The sequence below is a fragment of the Abramis brama genome, assembly GCF_963993115.1.
Source record: "Abramis brama genome assembly, chromosome: 24".
NCBI lineage: Eukaryota > Metazoa > Chordata > Actinopteri > Cypriniformes > Leuciscidae > Abramis > Abramis brama.
The window spans coordinates 20,404,837-20,425,752 of NC_139986.1; the positions used below are offsets into that span (position 1 = coordinate 20,404,837).

At 35.2% G+C, this 20,916-nt stretch overlaps 2 protein-coding genes across 3 annotated transcripts in view; one reads left to right on the forward strand and one right to left on the reverse strand.

Moving 5' to 3' along the window:
- Nucleotides 1-12,982, reverse strand: part of fndc3bb (fibronectin type III domain containing 3Bb) — a 61,733-nt gene extending 48,751 nt beyond the window's left edge. Inside the window, exon 1 of one of the 2 annotated variants that reach the window (XM_084102890.1) lies at nt 12,729-12,982. The gene's annotated coding sequence lies outside the window, so the exon portion shown is untranslated. The remainder of the gene's footprint in view (nt 1-12,728) is intronic. The other variant, XM_084102891.1, reaches the window with a different exon arrangement.
- Nucleotides 12,983-14,502: 1,520 nt separating this feature from the next.
- Nucleotides 14,503-19,682, forward strand: nceh1b.2 (neutral cholesterol ester hydrolase 1b, tandem duplicate 2). The gene is made up of 5 exons (XM_084103284.1): nt 14,503-14,731; nt 15,762-15,993; nt 16,091-16,160; nt 16,262-16,433; nt 17,888-19,682. Exons 1-5 carry the CDS (start codon nt 14,591-14,593, stop codon nt 18,500-18,502), a joined length of 1,230 nt encoding a protein of 409 aa, XP_083959410.1. The 5' UTR covers nt 14,503-14,590; the 3' UTR covers nt 18,503-19,682.
- Nucleotides 19,683-20,916: the final 1,234 nt, after the last annotated feature.

Below are 20,916 nucleotides of genomic sequence, written 5' to 3' on the forward strand. Positions count from 1 at the left end.
ATGTCCATTGCATTTGTATGCAAGTGTTAGCATCTAGCTTAATACATTATCTTAATATTAATATCATTCTTAATATTTTGGTTCACATATTGAAAAATGAAAGTAGCAGCTTTCACCTTGTGTTCAAAGAACCATTAAAAAATCATATAGATATAGATATGATAGTGCAGTGATAGTGAATGATGATGGTGCAGGCCGCAGCCTTTGAAGTATAAAACACTTGCAGAACAAACCTGCACATCAGACAAGACTGTATAGTTTAGCTTGATGTTGAAAGGCATTATATGCTTATGTCTTCAAAACAAGTGCAAGCTTGAATTGATTTGCATACACTCTTAAAACGTAAAAAACAACCAAAGTTCAGGTAGAGGGGGAAAGATCAGCAATGATAGTGTCTCTGCTCAGCTGACTGGTGCCATTTCCCTCTATGAAAGCAATAACCTGTCCCATTTAACTCCAAACACGCACGTCACCGCCAGGGGTCAAACCCAGAGCAACAAAAATCATTCATCTGATGTTCTGCAGCAGCCAAGGAAAAACAACAACTACTACAGTGATTACAGAAAGAAAGAAGCCTTAAGCTATGAAAAAGCACTGAGGTGGTACTATGAGGTCAATATATTGTTTTTACTATAGCAGAATGTTCATAAAAACATGTTAAAATCATGGTATTTTGTGGCATTTTCTTTCTTTTTTTTATAATTTCAGCTGGCTGTTAAAAAACACAAAAATCTCTACATACCATACTCTGAATTTTTAAGACGTGAGGAGTTGTATACTTGAGACGTCCTCTGATCTTCAGAAAAGAGGAAGATGAGAGAATAGAGATAGTGGCTTTTTATTGGGTCATAAATGCCTTCACTTCCAGTGCTAAACACACACACAGAAATAGGCTAAACACACACCGCCAACAGCCAACCTGTCTTGGATTTGACTATAGAAAACATCCTGAAGTGAACATGAAAATGGTTCACAACCCACAATCTCCATAACGTGACATATGTAACCTATACATATTTAACTTTATTCATATATATTTTATGTATATTAAATTTTATATTATTATAACTTGATTTTACTAACAAAAAAAAGATTTTACTTTTTTTTATTTTTACTAATTTTCTTTAGACCAACATGCACCATTATTCAAAGTAACAAAAAAAAAAAAAAAAAAACGAATTAAAAAGTCAGGTTTTGGAAGAATAGTCAGTTGACCATCGTGGCTTTAACAATTACATGGTCAGAAGCTTGTTTTCCTTTCCTCAGTGCTCTTTGCCACGACCTGTAATTACCGCACAACTAAAATCATTAACACTACCCCCCACCACCTACACTCTCTTTACCCCTCAAGCTCTCAGTCCATTCTTTCTTTTCATTCTACTCTCCTCATTCCCCTCATTCCTGTGGATGGCAGGAGTCTGAACTTCTGTAGCGTTGAGAAGGGGCGTTTAAGGGCTAAATCCCCTGAGATAGAGAGAGATTCATACAATGTCAGAGCCGAGGAGCTTGGGGTGGGGGGTGGATGGTGTCTCACAAAGAGGCAGGACCCCCTACCTTCACGGGTCATGTTGTTGTGACCACGTCACAGTGAGTGTCAATCAAGAAAGACAGAGAGTCCTTTCATGGCACGGCTGATGTTCCAGTGATGTGGGGTATTCCCTAGACCACCTCCCCGTCGGCCTCACAGTCAAACAGCACGACTTTCATACAACCAAAACAACACTGGTGAAACAATCATTGCCTTGATGACAACATCTCAGATCTTCTATTTCTTCTCAAGAACTGGATGTATGACGCTTACATGGATCACTCTGATCCACAGCTTGATACACGTACTGTTTTGATAAAGATGCAAGTAAATGCAGTTATTGGAAGGTAAATATAGCTCAATTCTGAAGATTTTAAAAGGCAATCTCTATAACATCTATAATAGTATATAGTGCTACGTGTCTCCTCTAGAGTTTCAGAAGAGATTGCAAAAAGTCACAAAACATCTGAGACAAGGCTGATGCTTCAGAGGAAGAAAAACCAGACATTCAATTAGTCTCATGAGATATGAAACCCTTGAGCAATAAATTATTACGGGTTCCACAACAATATTAAGCAGCACAACTGTTTTCAACATTGATAATATTAAGAAATGTTTCTTGAGCATCAAATCTGATCAGCATATTAGAATGATTTCTGAGGGATCATGTGACACTGAAGAGTAATGATGCTGAAAATTCAGCTTTGCCATCACTGGAATAAATTACATTATATTGAAACAGAAAACACTTATCCCAAATACCAATATTACCGTTTTTACAGTATTTTTGATTAAATAAATGCAGCCTTGGCGAGCATACAAGACATTTCAAAAATATTTTAAAAAATCTTTCCAAACAAAACTTTTGAAACTTTTAAAAGGAAAATGTGTAATTTCTGCAAAGATAATGAATTTTTCTAGACAGGTTTCCCAAACGCTGATAAAGGTGATAAAGGACAGTCAGGATGTGCAAATAAACCATGTTTTGATCGCACCACAGAGCCACAATGTTTACACTTTTCAGGGAAATCAACCTTATAGTAGTCTTCATAACTATACATTAGAAAGTAGTTTGGAAAATCTTCACAACAGCAACCAAGCAGTAATAACACCACATTGCAACACACACACAACCACAATAAGACAGATTTAATTCTTTTTAGAAATCTGTTCTTGCATCTGGCAGGTTTACAGTCCCAGATGTGGACCCAGTCTGGCACGGGCCTATAATCCAGCTAATGGCACATAATAACACTGAGGAAGCTGGGAAACCAAGAAAACCATCACTTTTTCCTCTCCATCTCTCCCTTGTTCTTTTATTCTCTCATTCCATCCCTTCCCTGATCAGCTGAAACACACACACACACACACACGCACACGCACACGCACACGCACACGCACACGCACACGCACACGCACGCTCAGGCTTGCATACACACATTCCCAGAGAATGAGAAAATCTAAAATGTCACATTTTTTCCCCGGCAAAGTAACTCACCTCGGAGCGCTCAGCATTTCCATCTCCCTGATGTTGACTCACGTCTGTGACTCTGATCAGCATTTACAGCCAGATGACATCACCTCTTTAAAAATATCTCAACACAAATATCTCAGCCACAATGGAACTGAAGCGATAACGGTCCAGACAAGGCACAGACAGGAAATCAAGGACACATTACAGGAGTGTGGCAGAATAATGAACCAACTGACTGGCCTTTATTTGCGTCTGGTCTAGTAGATTGCTCTAGTCGGGTTGCTGGCCTGGCTGATACCTAGAATTACCCAGCTTAACTATCAAGTTAAAAGGTCTGTTCACAACCATCACAATAACGAAAAAGTTTTGAAAATCGTTCTAATTTTAAATTTCCACACCGCAACTTATGATAACAGCACAAAAGAATGATATAGCCTAGTTGAAATCACTTTCAGAATCGATTTATTCCGGCAGATAAACAATATAAATATTAACAGCCAATCAGAATCCAAACGACTTTAGAAGACTCAAGCATTTAAAAATGGCAGACGAAAAAACTGCAGTTGGTGTGGATGATAATATTATCGCCCTTGAACGGGTCTTCAATAACAATACAAGACTGAAATTTAAGTCATTACTCATTTGTGAATGCACATATTCAGATTTTTTATGAATAACCACATACTTTTAAGTCTCACTCTGGTCCATAAAGTTATCATTTAGATGGACTTACAGACTATATCTGTGCTGTTCAGAGGTGGGATGCATTGACACTGCAATTACAATGGCATAAATAATATGAGAAAATACTCGATCATGCCAGCTTGTACATAGTTAAAACACCAATTACAATATTATCGTTGATGTCGCACACCCCTAATATTATGCATTTCTAAGACTTGTAACACACCAGACAGAAAGTCAAGCAGACAAAACGCTAAACACGCTGATTTTCAGTAGTCGAAATTTCTGTGCATCCCTATTTGACACAACATGAGGTTAGCAAACAATGAATTTTTTTTGTGAACTATCCCTTTAATTAAGTTCTCAAATGTGTTTCAGATTAGTATCAAGTTTATCTCAGGACGCAAACAAAAAATGAGCATGCGTATAGAGTCAATTAAATGTGGATAGCATAGACGCTAGATCATTTTAGTACTGAAATCTCTTACAATTGATTTCAGACTTTGGTATCTTGGTAAATCTGAGAACAGTTTGTGAAATTATTGCCATCTTTTCTGATACTCTAGAGAGATTACTAAAGTCTGTTTCTCAAGTTCAAAACATGTTCTCCAATTAATCTCGTTGCTGTCTAATAATCATGTGTGATATATTAAATTGTTATTTTCTTTTCCTTTCCTCTATACAACAGCATCAGGACTGGTCTTATAACCTCCTCACTGTTAGACTTTTCTGTAATTTCTACAGTTATTTACTTTAAATCACCCAGTATTATTATACTGCTATTTCCCTTTACAGTAAATAACTGTGATTCCCACTGCATCATGGGAATTTTCAGTGACATCAAACAGCACATACAGACTTACTGTATTTTTTAAATTTGCTGTATACTACTGTATTTGCCGTAACGGTCTCTCTGACTGGCACCATTCCATCGTGCTTTTTATTTCCTAATTTTTGCCTTACACCACGTGTCTACAATGCTATAACTTCCAGAGGCTGTCTATATTAAAGTCATTAAAAAAAGTCATTATAAAAGTCATTGTTTGCTAACCTCATGTTGTGTCAAATAGGGATACACAGAAATTTCGACTACCAAAAATCAGCGTGTTTAGCGTTTTGTCTGCTTGACTTTCTGTCTGGTGTATTACAAGTCTTATAAATGCATAATATTATGGGTGTGCGACATCAACGATAATATTGTAATTGGTATTTTAACGATGTGCAAGCTGGCATGATCGAGTATGTCAATTCGAGTGTCACAAATATTTCTCATAGCATAGCAAAGTGTTGCGAGTAAGTTACTGTAAAAAACCCTTGAAATGTCTAACAGTGCTGTTTAAGAGATAAAAGTGTTACCCAACACTGACACCACAGACTCTGAAGCACGACCTGGTTCCTCCCTGAAGGCACAATAATGCAGTTACACACCCAGCTGAGCTAAAAAAGCTGACCCTGTTTCTCCACGCACTGAAACTCCATCCACTCTCCCCTTACAGAACTTAGTAAAAGACACAAGAAGAGAAGGGACAAAAAAATGAGGGACAGTGCAGAGAAAGACGACACAGATTCCCAGGATCCAAATTCAGTGTTGCATAACCCCAATATGAAATGTGATCTGGCCTGTAAGCACTGAGAAGGAGCAGAGGAGCATCTTAACTGGGTCAAACTGAGTTCTCCAGTCACACAGAGCAGTTGCGCAGGGTCACCGCAGAGAAATGTATACAGTCTCACACCCTTAACATCTTAATTGAGTCCAGGGACAGAAAAAAAGAGGAGGTATAGATTGAGAAAGGAAGAGAGTGGTAGATAAAAAAATAAAGCTTCTTCAAAATGGGCTATATGTAAGAATTTATGTATAAATCACATTTTATTGCAAATGTTTGAACAGCTTGTAGCGAGATTTAAAAAACGAGACCTTCCCTGACTTCCTATGTTGTCTATGAAAGCCTGTAGACTTATTTATCTTAGCCTGTAGACCGTCAGCACAACACAGACTCCCATACAAACATACAGTTCAACCAGTGTATAGTCCAATTTTTGAATAATTAATTCTTATGAGCTGGTACTTTTTAGTGAATCAAAAACATATCATGAACAGCGTAGTCAGATTCCCGAATAAACAAATATTATGAGCTGGTTCTTTTTAGTGAATTTAAAATATATATGTATAATATATAATTTATATCAAATAAACCAATAAATAAATGTAAAAAAATTATGTGAACAACGTAGTCTAATGCCTGAACAAATGGCCGAACAAATGGTTATTTTTAGTGAATCAAAACATACAGCACAAACAGGGTAGTCTGAATCACAAAAGAATGACTCTTTTTATGAGCTGGTTCTTTTTAGTAAAGCAAAAACTTATATCAATAGCGTAGTCCAGTTCCCAAACAAACATAACCACTCGTATGTGCTGGTTCATTTTTGTGAGTCAAAACACAGCATGAATAGTGTAAACCGAATCACAAAAGAATGACTCTTACACTCAAAAAAATAAGCTGTTGAACGAACTTGATTAAATTAAGGAAAACTTTTCCACGAAAATGAATTACATTTTTCCAACAAAATCTAATTTGTTGGAAATTATTTGATGTAATCTTGTTGTATGAACTTAAACTTTTCCACGAAAATGAATTACATTTTTCCAACAAAATCTAATTTGTTGGAAATGATTTGATGTAATCTTGTTGTATGAACTTAAATTCATTTAGTCATTCCTGCTAGATAAAGTTTTGTCAGGTTAACTACAATTAATCTTTGCCCTGCCTAAAATCACCAACATTATCATTTTAGCTAATTTGACTCTACAGTTATTTCCAATGATAGTCACTAGTGTTCAATTTAATTAAAACCTCTTTTTACACAGTAATATTGAATATTACTTATGCAAGTCTGCAAGTGAGGTTTAATGCATATAAGAGTGTATACTGAGTGCCCACAGCCCTAAACTAAACACAGTCGCCACTCTTCTGCATAATGGTAACCACAAAATTCAAAAACATTACAGAAAGTCCTCCAAATTTCTAACATAACTGAATATTAAACACTAACATTAACTAACAACATCTTTCCATTTACAGAAAAACACATAAAATAACACTTTAATCCCTAAATTTACCCTCCTAATGCAGTCCCTTGCAAAAGCATGCTGGGAACTACAGATCCACTGCCCAGTTGTCAACAAAAATAATTCATGTAGTTTTCACACAAATTAAGTAAGTAAACTTCAGTTTTAAATATATTAGGTTGATTGAACACAATTAAATTAAGTTGTGACAAAATATTAAACAATCGTGTTACTTTTGCTTATTTTAATTAACTGAATTTAACAAGAGGCAAAAATTAATTTTTTGAGTGTATGAACGGGTTCTTTTTGGTGAATAAAAAAAAAATAACAGACGTGTTCGACTTGAAGCAGCGCTGCGCAGACTGATCAGTCCTGCTTCAAGTCAAACACACCTATTAATAAAGTGAACAACACAGTCTGATTCCCAAACAGACAACCCTTACGAGCTGGTTCTTTTGAGTGAATCAAAACACATACAGCATGCAGGAACAATGTATACATATTCTATATATAAAGATACACATTGTATTTTTTTTTTAATAAATTAAACACGTTACCACATTTGTTTGTTCCTGAAAACTATTCAATTCTTTTGCAAAATTTTTTAAATTTATTTATTACAGAAATTTTTACCTAACTCGTTTTATAATCAATTTCATCAAGTCACAATGAGGTTAATTTTCCACATAAAATCCTCATAAAATCTTGTCAGTCTACAAACCTCCAGCTGGGCCAAAGTAGGAATAAACATGCATGTATGTACAGAACGAACAGGCAGCACTCTTCACCACAGTCCCTTTCCCTCCCTCTTCTTCTAAAGGTCAATAGGTCACATTCCTTATCCTGATTTGGGCCTCAGCTATAAAGAGGCAAGCTATGCTAGTGTGTATTTGTGTAACAGGAAATCTGTACCAAACATGTTACACTTAATAGCTGTAGACAGTAAAGGTTGCAGGTAGATCACCCAATTCATGAAACATCTATGCAAAGCACCGCTGGATCTAGAGGCTCTTATGATCAAACAAGATGTGATGCTCAGCAGAAGAGACAAGGACCAATATTAACTCCTCAATCCAACCTCCAGCAACTGATGGCTGATGAGATAAAAGGGCAGGAAAAGTTTGATCTCATCACCTAATCCATTTTGTGCATTCCAACGCACCGCAAGAGAACAGGATCAGGAGTGACAGAAATACAGAGCAGTATGCTATTATGCAATTCTGAATTCTGACATTGTCATTTGTTTCATTCCTGAATGAATCTGTTTTTTTAATTAAATTCGCTGAATGAATGACTCAACAATGGGCTGAATTCAAAATAGCAATCTATAAATTTGTATGAGAGTGCAACAATGCCCAGCCACTTTTTCAGTGACCTTTATTCCAGAAGCATTTTCCCATTTGGTTTTTTTTTTTCCCATAGAGATATTTAAGAAGTCTTTGCTAAAGATTTATAACCCATGAACCAAACCAACCAGTTACGAGGTAAATTACCATATTACAAATTGATTCAAAGCAAAAAGGTATCAGACAAAAGTACAAGATTGTGTACTTAACGGTTTTAATGAACTACAATCCCATGAAGCATTGAGAATGACAATTGAATTAAAATGGAGAAATATAAAACTATTCATTTAAAGGGTTTTTTTTACAGACAGACATATGAATATCAGATTTAACAAGAGTAGTATAACAAATAAATTAAAAATGTAAAAAATCAGTTGAATGACTGATTCAATGACTTGCTCATAAAGACAGTCAGTTGTTTTTATTCCTGAAAGAATCTGTTTTTGAACAAATCGACTGAATTATTCACTCACTTGACATTGTGCCATCACATAACGATGACGTAACCTGCAGAAATATTCTGTAAAAATCTCCCCCAATAATACAGACTGGAATATGCAAACAGAGAAAAGTTCTAGTGCTGTTGGATTATATCAACTGGAACTACTTGTTCATACTTATGGGTTTGTTTGAATCCTTAACCATAACCGAAAACAGTGGAAAAAATCCAATAGAATTTCACTGAAGGAGAGACCTGTGGGTTTATTGCTCAAGGACATAATGGTGATCAGGATTCCCAGAAATTCTCCACTTCATGAATCACCCATTCCTAAACCAGATTTTTAACCACTACCACCACCACCCTTCCCTGTGCTAAATCCTTGCCCAAATTCTTCACAAATGTACCATGAGTTTCTCATTAAAACATTTCAGTTACCCTGTGGGTAGCTGGCATTAGCAATAATTCGGCACAACTGCTTCGATAACGACAACAAAGGAGTACTGACAGCTCGACAGATCATTACAATTGCTCTCAGGAAATGATGGACACAAATAGAGCAAAACATCTGATTATCCAATGCCATTAGCACAAATATCTAAGCATTTCTGTTACCTAGATAACATCAGCTCTCTTCAAAGTAGAGAGTTAGTGGACAGGGGAGAACCTAAAGAACAAAGCTGGTGTACTAGACATGATAAAACACGATGAGAATGAGCAATGAGTAATAGATAGCTGTACTAACGTCAGTGCAGTGACAAGTAACTTAAGGCCCTGATATACTCACAGCGAAGTTCTATTTCATTCACTACTTAGGGATAAAGAGAAGTTCGAAACATCCGACCACACTGCTGAGAACGGCGTATAGATGAATACATAAATATGTGCAGCATGCTTTCCTCTCAATAACAAAATTGAGAGAAAAAAATAACAAAAATTACAGTGGTGAGAAAACAGCAGTAAAGAAAGCATCTGATCATAGCGACATGGGCATGTTTGCACCAGCTCTGCAATTCAGCACTTGTCACCATACATTTATTTATATAGCACTTAGTACTGAACATGACAGTTGCTATGTTTACATCCACACGTTTTTATCCGAATTAAGTGATATCGAATGAAAAAAACAGTAAAATTCAATTGAATTTCATGAATATCGACTCAAATGAAATAAGTTCGGTCTCATCGGATTTTATCTTGATCGATATACGGTTTGTGCGATAAACGCTGATGGAAACGTTATTTGCCGAATATCGTCGGGCATTTACGTGCATCATCATAGCAATGTGTTGATAGCGTCTTTGTTTTCTTATTATAGCTTGATATGTCGCTATCAGCTGACACATAAGCACTATTACAACTTGTGCAATATTGATCATTTGTTGGCACGATCCATTTTGTCTAGCAAAACTTTGTTCGCAAATGTTTGCTTGAATGTTGTGCGATTCAGTGCGAAAATGAATGGAAACACCTTAAAATGTCTCAAATCAATTCGATATACCAATTTGATCGCAAAACAGCATGTGACGTCATTAGGTTTTTATTCGCTTTAAAGCCCTTTTGGATGGAAACACACTTTCACCAGCTTTATTCGCATGAGTTTTTTTACCGAACTTCAGATAATTCGATTGACAAGTGGATGGAAACTTAGCTAGTGTCAGTGTCGCTTTCAATAAGAACCATTACTTCAATGTCAAATATAAAGCAGCTCTCCTGTGTGTTCGTGTTTTTACTCGTGTCTGACCTCGATGGACTAAACAGAAGAAATGAACCAGAGAAGATTTCCATGACAAAGAAGGCGGAGCCTCAGAGCACACCTATGAAATCGCCATGGACCAATGGCAGCTCAAAGGTGTTTACCGGCCGAAGCTGGTCTGAATTAACTTTGTTTTGCCTTGATTTTGTTCTAAATCACATCACACCAGTTTGTTTGCTATGCTAGCTACAAAAGCTATTTAATTATTTGTGTGATGTATTGAATTGATAAATGTTAGATAGGCTACCAAATTTCTTTAAATGTGTCATAGCTGTTAAATTTAGGTATCTTTACTCAAAACGTGCAGAAATCTATACCAACAAATGAAGTGCAAATTGTTACCTCAATTTTGTTGAGAAGATCCCACAGGTTTGCTTTTACAGTGTACCCACAAGCACTGCATTCTTTTAGTGTTTGAGTTTGGGGCCAAAGGGCTGTAGGGTTGGGAGGGGTCAGGGTATGCCTGTGTGTTTAAATGGGGGTGCGAGATGCTGAAAAATCAGTGCTCACACTGTGGTCAGGATACCACCACAGAAATGTGCATTTCCTTCACAGGACATAATTTAAAGCATCACTTACAATAAAACTTTAGTGTATATTAGTCTGCAAAACCCTGTGTTTGACATAAACCATCTGAAACGGCGCTGAGTCTCAGTGAAGTTTACACTGACTGCAGTAAAGTTTAAAACCTTCACATTACAGAACATAATTTTCACTTTTTTACTCTATAAATACTACAGCAATGACTTGAAGGTGAGAAATCAAACTTGACGCCAAGGCTCGAGTCTCTAAAGTCTACAAGGCAGCTTTCTGCACCTCAAGATTCGCTCTGGAATGTCAGATGACGTCATGTATTTGGGATCGGGTTTCCTCCGACTAAAAGATCCGGTCTACAATATGATCCACAACCCAAATTTGTGTTTTTCTAAAACACTACAAAAACAGATTTTGTGACAGTCTGTTTTTTCTTTCGCAACCGTTTACATTTGAACACTATCATTCCCAAAGGAAACGGGGTATAACAAAGTGTCAACACTGCAACATTTGAACACTCCCCTTCTAATCAATGAAGCTGTCTACTTAGGAGTCTAAGTCATTTCAATTCGGTTCAACGAAGTGACTCAGAGATTCTTTTACAGCGTGACATAGTTGTGTCATCATGTGATTTCATAAAAACAACTGCATTGATTAAACAGACACAATCAACTCATAAACATTTCCAAATTCCAATGTTTTGATTATATATATATATATATATATATATATATATATATATATATACATACATATACATACATATCAGCATCTTTAATTTAATAGTTTTATCTTCATCATTTTTAATTTGATTGTCAAATGTCAATACTTCACTGTAGTTCCCTCTCTAAAACGGTAAAGAATACATCTAAGTGCCTGTGTGTCTGTGTGTGTGTGTGTGTGTTATATCTCTTAGGAAGTTTACAACCAATCAATCAAATCCTCAAAACGCTCCAAATACTGTAGTCAGCTCTATAGTCTGAAACTGACGGTTCTCAGTTCAATGAGTGTATTTTTGAATCGAGAACCTCAGGGACTGATCAAGTCTGATTAAAGAACTGATTAAAGAACAGTGCTGCCAATGATAATACGATCTTTTAAAGCTTACTTACGAGAAACGCAACCCTGACTTGTTTTTGTGAACAGGTTCAACTGATTCATTTAAAAGATTCGACTCAAAAGAACGCCAATTCTTCAATGTAAGTTCACTCACACAGCGTCCCATTAGAACGCCGTAGACAACTTTGTTAATGGCAATGACAATGTATACGGAACTGGATTTTATGTATACAATATGACATACGTCATACACATTGCAGTGACGTTACAACCAGGAGTTCAAAATTACATTATTCGCGTGACGCTTAAGCAAACAACTTGATGCTGGGAATTGACGTGTCACTTTCCAGATGTCTTTGGCATCTTTACCAGACTTATACTTATATAAAAATGTTATATGTATTAGACCTAATGAAATGCGAGATGATTATATTATACAAACAGGCCCCCGTGTTGATGAAAAAAAAAAAAAAAAACGTTTCGTAACTAAACGGTATCGAATTCCAGAATTTTCCGAGAAAGAAGCAGTGGACAGAATCACCAAGTCTCCTCTATTAATTCTCACTTGGACATTACGAGTGTTGTGGAAGTGAATTTTGATAAAGCAGTGTTAATGAGGATAACGAGTTATTACTTTTTTCTAGCATTACAACAACAAAAAAACAACACAAGATGCACATAGCTTAAAATTGCAGTATTAGGCTACTAGTTAAAATAGGCTACAACTGTCAAAATATACTCATGTAAAAGCGAAGTAAATCAGCTCACGCAAATGTTTATGTGTTTAAAACACTAAGTTTCGTTTAGGTTTCGTTTCGTTTTCCATTAAATTCAAGACTTCCCTTTCCCATCAATGAGGCAAACCGGCTCGCGCTTTTCTGCAACTTGAAACTTTTCGAAACAATGTCTCCAGGCGCTTCGTAAAATACATTACTTTGAAGAAAAACGCGTCTACTTACCTTGGATTCAGTAAATCTTGCTTATTAACACTTTAGTCCCTAAATGCCCGAAATAGAAAGCATGTCATTCCGTTGCTGCGAAGTCCACGGTGGACCAGACCAGACCAGTGTGGAATTCCGCCATGTCAATTATGTTGAAGCGCACATGGGGGTGTAGAACCGTATTTACCGTATTACACCAAATACTCTCCCGAGCCATTCCAGCAGTAACCGCATCCGCTGAAATGTCTGATGATGATGCAGATAAAGGGGGATGTTAGGAGAGATTGTCCTGTTAAGACAAATTAGGCTCAGCGTGAAAGCAGTATATATATATTTTTTTATAAATGTTCTTAACTAGCTCTCTTGTGGAAATGTGACTAGCTTGAAATAGAAATAAGTTGCATTTTTTTTATTTATAAATAATTGTATATTATACAATATATACATTCATATCTATTTATTTATAATACGATTTAGGAGGCAACTTGTAACTTATATGCAACCTAATAATAATAATAATTATTATTATTTTTTTATTTCAAAATACAAAGCATATACAACTCATGTAAAACGCATTACTGGTTTAAAAGTCATGTGCTTTATCCACAAACGTATTAAGTTCCTTTTTGTACGTTCCACATCCTCAAATATGACACACAGGATTTTGTTTAGGACTGATATCTCATAAAAAGCCACAGTGGTGCAACCTGTCTATAATTTCACACTCCCATCATCATATTCCATGGCTACACATACTGTTTTATTATAACCGTGTATTGGTCTTAAATGTTCATCTAATATTGTATTATTATGACATTCCAAATTCACGAATCAAAGTTTTTGAAACACTTTTTATCTGCCGAGGAATCTTGCTTTTGCTTGCCATAATAATGTGATTGACGTTTGCGTGATATGAGTGAACAGCTACAGTAATATATTTTTTGGCTTTTGTTGAAAAAAAAAGAAAAGATTTCCTGTATTTCTATAGCTAGAAGTGTGGGTTTTATGGAGTGACCATATTATAAAGATGAACTACAGCGCCACTTAGTGGTCATTAACATTACAGTAACCAGATCAGATCTCGTATTTAAAACAGATTTGTTCACAGTCTGGGATTAATCAATTGAAGTGTAAACTATCAGGACATTGATAATCACTTCAAAAAAAAAGAAAAAAAAAGCAGCATTATCAAGACGACAAAATATTATACATAAATATAGGCCTAGTATCTCTATAAACTGAATCGTAGTAGTAGTAGCATCTTTAGTAAACGTAGTAAAAGAGTAAAACACGTGTAGAGCTTGTATAGTTGGGTTGACATATGTCTGATATACAGTACATTCCAATGTGACGCATGTAAACAACTGTTACTCAAAAAGTGCTGTTACATGACTGAGTGTGAACAATACTTCAAAATAAAAGTCGCCGTCTTCTGGCAGTGCAGAAAAAAATAAAATCAACAAGAGATGTCGTTTACTTAAACGTTCGCGTAAATATCGCTTAATTCGAAAAGTCATGTGTAGTAAAATGAATACTAAACATCAGCGAATAATTTAAACACAATGTACACAATTAAAAAAGATGTATTTAGAGTTCTCATACCTGAGGACTTTTAAAGTAAAATTTGCTGTGATTTCAAAACCACTGCTCTCTGGGGTCAGATGAGGTATTACAACATCATACGGTCAGTCACTATGTTAACCCTGAGACCGGTATAGTTTTATAAGTTTCTTGTGTTTCTTTAACTTAACCCATCATAATGATGCGGTCTATTTTGATCGTGGCGATTTTACTGTCAATAGCAGCTGCTTATTATATTTATCTGCCTCTGCCCAGCACTATATCACAGCCATGGAAACTCATGTTTATGGATGCAATATTGCGTGGTGTAATGCATGTGGTAAGCTTTTGCATTTGTTTACATTATATAGAATATGCATTATATGTCATTTCAATGTGGATACAGTATTTAAGCGAAATTGTTTGCTTGAATAAAGTTTAATTACTATAACTATACTATAACTATATATAAAAATAACTTTGTGTAAAATTTGTGTAAAAAAAAAAAAAGCGAAAATAAAATTAGATTATTTGTCTTTTTTATTATATTTTTACTTAAAGTGTTTATTGCAATTTTGACTTGTATGATTGTTGCATTCTTTTAAATGTTGACCTCTGATGTGGGAAATGCCAAAATCACCAAACATTTAATGTTTTTAAATCTACCAATTTTTCGTGCTTGGTTAATTTGAGTTAGATTACTATGTCTAATATCTTTCAATAATAAAAATAAAAAAATAAAAAATTGGGATTTGAGAAATCAAACTATCAGAATCTTTAGGACCTTATCCTTATGGTCCAAATGGAATTTTCTTAAAGAGATTTTCTGACCCTTTTAGGGAGTCTAACAATGATAATCTCTAATCCTTCTAACTTTTTAGGCTTTTTTTTTTTACATAGAGCTTAATTAGCTCACAATCTTGGACTGAGCCGTCCTTTCAATGTTGTAAAGTACGCTGCGTCATGGGATTAAATTCGATTACTTATCGTTTCACCATTTTACTTCAATTAATTTAATATCTGAGTTTATTACAATTTTGACATTTGTATAATTGTTGTATTATTTTAATTATTGACTTCTGATAACCAAACATTTTAATGTATTTAAATCTACTGACTTTTCATGCTTGGTTAATTTGAGTTCGATTACGCTAGATCAAATATCTGTCAATAATGCCAATTAAAAGTGTGGGATATGAGCCTGTAATGCTTTTAGAAATGCTATAGTAAAAACTGCCATACTTTTCCTTAGGACCTTCCTTATGTTCCTTCAAAAGAAATGGAATTTTCTTAATGAGATTTTCAGACCCTTATAGGGGGTTTAACAATCCTGCTCTCTAATCCTACTAACTTTTAGTATTTTTTCCTAGAGCTTTTTAGCTCACGATCTTGGATTGAGTCAACCTTTCGATGTTGCTAAGTACGCTGCGTCATGGGATGAAATAAAGGGTCCACAGTCCAGCCCAGCCATCCGGGTCACTGATACTCATTTTGGAGGAGTGGAAGCACAAGTGTTCGAGTCCACTGCATCAGACCAGGAGCTGCATTTGAAAAGAGGTGTGGTCTATTTCCATGGAGGTGGATGGACGCTCGGCAGTGGAAGTAGGTTAAATGCATGTGATTTCATATAAAGAAATCTGTTGGCAGAAGTAGTGAGAAAAAATACATTGTTTATTTCTTTTCTTTTTTTCTTTAAAAGAGATGCAAACATATTTCCTTCAGTGCAGGACCATGGCTGAAGAGTTGGATGCGGTTGTAATATCAATTGAGTAAGCAATGCACATTGTCTACTGTCATTTTTATTGCTACATCCTTAACAAACTCAAATTTGTTAATTACTGGCTGTCATTTGTATAATTTGTATGTTCAGGTACAGCCTGGCTCCAAATGCACGTTTCCCAGATCAGTATAATGAAGCCATTCAGGCCTCAAAACACATCCTGACAGCTGAGGTGTTGGGTCGGTACCACATAGACCCAAATAGAGTGGCTGTGTCAGGTGACAGCGCCGGGGCCAACCTAGCCACCGCTGTGGTGCAACAGGTACGACAAATCCCTTCAAATTAATTTTCAATATTGAGGAAAAGGAATCCACAACAGTGTTATTTTATTTTATTTTTAATAATATTTTGTAACGTGAGTTACGTAATCAGATTTACTTGTAAAGTGACGCACTACTTTTAATTTACAACCAAATATTTGAGTTATTTTTTCAAATAAGTAATGCAAGTTACTTTGTCTTCCCATTTATTGACTGACAGCTCTCCTGTCTCCATGTTGAGAGAAATCAGAAGTAAAGGTGTGCTGTGTGAACATGATGCTTATTATAGATCTTCTAGACTAAACATGAGCAGGCATTTACCCATCTCATTTTGTACAAAAACAGATTCAGTATTCCTCAAAATGAATTAAAAAAAATGCTAATTCATAATATTATGCAAATATATATGAAATTACACAAATATTCTTTATGTATTTAATCTCACTTTATTAAAGGGATAGTTCACCCAACAATGAAAATTGTGTCATCATTTACTCACCCTAAAGTTGTTTCAAACCTGTATGAGTTTCTTTCTTCTGTTGAACACAAAAATATATATTTTAAAGAATGTCGGTAAGCAAACAGTTGATGGGCCCCATTGACATCCATAGTATTTTTTTTCCTATTATGCAAGTCAATGGGGTCCAACAACTGTTTGATTGCCGACATAACCGACAGGTTTGGAACAACTTGAGGGTGAGTAAATGATTACAGAATTTTCATTTTGGGTTGAACTATCCCTTTTAGCAATATCTTTGATGCTGTCCTTCGACTCAATTACAATTCAATACAATTCAACCTTACTAATAAGCAAAAATGACTTTAGATAAGCATCACATTTGTGTATTTTTTATTTATTGCTGAAGTATGAGTGTTGAGCTTTCTTCTCCTGTGTTTTATTCTTCTGCATTCCAGAAGGGCAGCACAGCTGAAAGGTTTGTTTGAGTTGCGCCCTCTAGTGTACAGGCTTACATTTACATTTCATCCAGCCTAAGGCTAATTTATTTAGCTTTTGGTGTGAAAAAGCCTTTACATTTGCCAATTTTTTTTAAATTAAACTATAGATTTTTTGTTATTAAAAACAAATAAGCAAGCCTAGCCCAGGTGAGAAAAAGTAATGCAAAAATAACGTAATGGATTACTTCCATTATTTACTAATTACTACTAAGTAACGCAATTAGTTACTTTTTACAGAGTAACGCAATATTGTAATGCATTACTTTTAAAAGTAACTTTCCCCAACACTGTATATATTGCTCTTTAGGGTTCATTTATTTTTATTTCAGTTTTAGTTTTAATTTCCAGTTAATAGTTTTAGTTCAAAGCAACATTTCTCATTAAAATTTTTCAACTATTATTTATATTTAGTCCAATTAAAAGAAACATTTTTAATAGTTTTAGTTTAAGATGATCCACCCTGATCCACAATCACATTTATTTATCTCTTTGTTCACAGATGGCTTTGGACAGTAGTGTTTCTATTAAATTCAAAGTTCAGGCCCTTCTCTACCCCGTGCTTCAAGCCCTGGACTTCAACACACCTTCATACCAGCAGAACGCCCACATTCCCATCCTGCACCGTCCAGTCATGGCCCGCTTTTGGCTGGAGTACCTAAACGGGGATTCAAGGCTCGTTACATCTTTGCTGGCAAACAACCACACAACTCAGGGCCAGGAGATGGCAGCGGCCAGAGCCAAGATCAACTGGACCAAGCTTCTTCCCGTGGCCTTTCAGAAGAACTATAAACCCGTGGTTCCGCTTCACGGGGACCCAGAGCTGGTGGAGAAGCTGCCAGGCCTGCTGGATGTGAGAGCGGCTCCTTTACTCGCTGAAACTGAAGTGCTGAAGGCCCTGCCGCCCGCCTACATCATGACCTGTGAGCACGACGTGCTGAGAGACGACGGACTCATGTACGCCACGCGACTGGAAGAAGCCGGAGTCCATGTCACCGTTGATCACTATGAAGATGGGTTCCATGGATGCCTTAGTTTCGCTTTCGGGCCCTTTCGATTCTCTGTGGGGTTTCGAAGTTTTAAGAACTACATCCGTTGGTTGAAGGAGAACCTCTAGCAGAGCTAAAGTATTCTGTTGTTATGTTAAATATATTTTGATTTTTAAACATTCTCAAATTTTTAGTTTTTAAATTTAAACTGCTATGCAACATGTCAATGCAACTGATTATTTGTGAAGAATTGAATGGGAATGAAAGCGCAGTGATCAGGCCCAAAGCTACTGAAATTATGTTTCAATAACAATATTCTATTGTTTCTGTAGCAGTGGGCTTAAGCTACAGTACTTTGTATTACATGGATAAAACCACATAATGCAAAATGATCCTGATTATACAAATATTCTAAATAATTATGCAGAGTGTATATTTATACATATATGTGTGTGTGTGTGTATATTTACATATATAACACACACATATATATACACGCATATACATACATTTATACATATAAATAAATATATGTATGTATGTATGTATGTATATATATATATATATATATATATATATTACCAGTTATAATGCCTTTTTACAAGTGTGTCAAAGCAGGTCAATTCAAAATTTTAAGTAAAACAGGACACTTATTGCAATAAGGTTTCATTTCTTGTTTTTCCAAGTGTTCTATGAACAGATGGGAAGACAAGTTAGTTCATGTCTCTCACACTCCAGATTTGCAGTGGTGTGCATTTTTGTGTATGCGCACGCACAAGCATGCAATTGTGCTCTCTGCCCTAGTTTTGTGCAGCTGCATCTGGGTGTGAAGTCTGCACAGATGCACATCACCATGCCTCAAGGAGTGCATCACTTATCTTAGTGAATAATACATTCTGAATGCATGCATTTATTTCCTTGGGAAATAAACCATTGGTATCGCTGATTTTCAGCGGAATCTGTGAAACAGAAAAAAATAATCTATAAAATGGTTAAATATCAATTCATATGAAGGAATTCAAAATGAATCATACATTTTATTCAAGATACCAGCATTAAAAAAAAATCATTTTAAACTATGTGCTTTGCCCACAGAATTATTGAAGGTTTCACATTCTCAGGCATGGCATACTGTACCTGGGACTTTGTTTTGTCAGTACATTTCATTATTTCACACTTCCATCACATTCTACTGTGTCATTATCATGCAATGTAAAATGATGTGTTATATGTCATATTTATTAATATAGTATATATGAATATGTTTGATATCCCAAGATCATTAATGACAGTAAAGTGAAGAGACAAATCAAAGGCCTTGTCTTGTTTTAATTTTTTTTTATTATGCTTTAAACAACAAAATATTGCAACATACAATTTGGAGCCAGGGTAGCAAAGAACACACACATAACAAAAAAAAAGATAAATAAGAAAAAAAACATTCACAAAAATACAAGACCTTTGAATCATTCAAAGCTTTTGAGGACAGTACACGAATAAACAGTCTCAATAGCTTTTCCATTAGTACTAGATTGAAAAGCAGAAAAGTAATTTTCTAATTCTTTAAGGACTACTGAGAAAAGGGGCTTTATGTTAGGGAACTTACACATGAATGTGAAATTTGATTAAGTAGATTAAAAGATTAATTACAAAAGCCTCCTTATCACACTTTTATCATACTTTAAATATCCAACAATTACATTTAAATTAAATTAAAGTTCAAAGTGTTTTTGTTTTTTTTAACAAAATTAAAGAGTAGCTTTTTCTAAAAAAAAACATAGATACCTCATTAAAGTAAATAAAAATTAAAGTGCAAGAGAAACTCGTCATACGTCATAAGGTATCGAGTGTTTAACAAATGACAAACTAAAACAATACCCTTATCAAACTAGCTTTAAAAAAAAATACTTAACACACACACACATAAAATAAAATAACGTTGCGGAGAAAACTTGTGCCTGTAGATCAGTTTCCAAGCCAATAAAGCTTGAGCATGAATGACAGAAAGTTTCACTGGCAATTTGTCAATTTTATAATCACACATTAGTAAAAAAAAAAGATTAAAAAAAAAGAAAGGCCCCCAAGTCGGTCAAAGAAAAAAAAAAAAAAATTCCACAAAGAAGGTTTTTTTCAAACAAAATTTTAACCAATTAATTTTGAGGGTGTTATTTAAAGTAGAGAAATGTAGAAAATCAAGGCCACCGCTTTTAAGACAGATTTCATAACAACAGATTTATGAATGTAGTGCACACGATTCTTCCATAGAAAATTAAATAAAATCTGATCAATAGTTTTGACAGTTTTATTGTCTAAAAAATGTATCAGTGAAGCAGCAGGTTAGTCTAGAAATTCCTTCTGCTTTTGACAGAAGAACTCTACCTTTAAGGGACAAATCCCTTAATAACCAGAGGTTAAATTTGTTTTTAATCTTTTCAAAGGCCGGATTAAAATTCTGAGAAACTCTATCTTGTTCATTTTTCGAGACAACAACTCCTAAATAATTAACAGCTTCTTTGACAGGAATACCATCCACAGATACAAG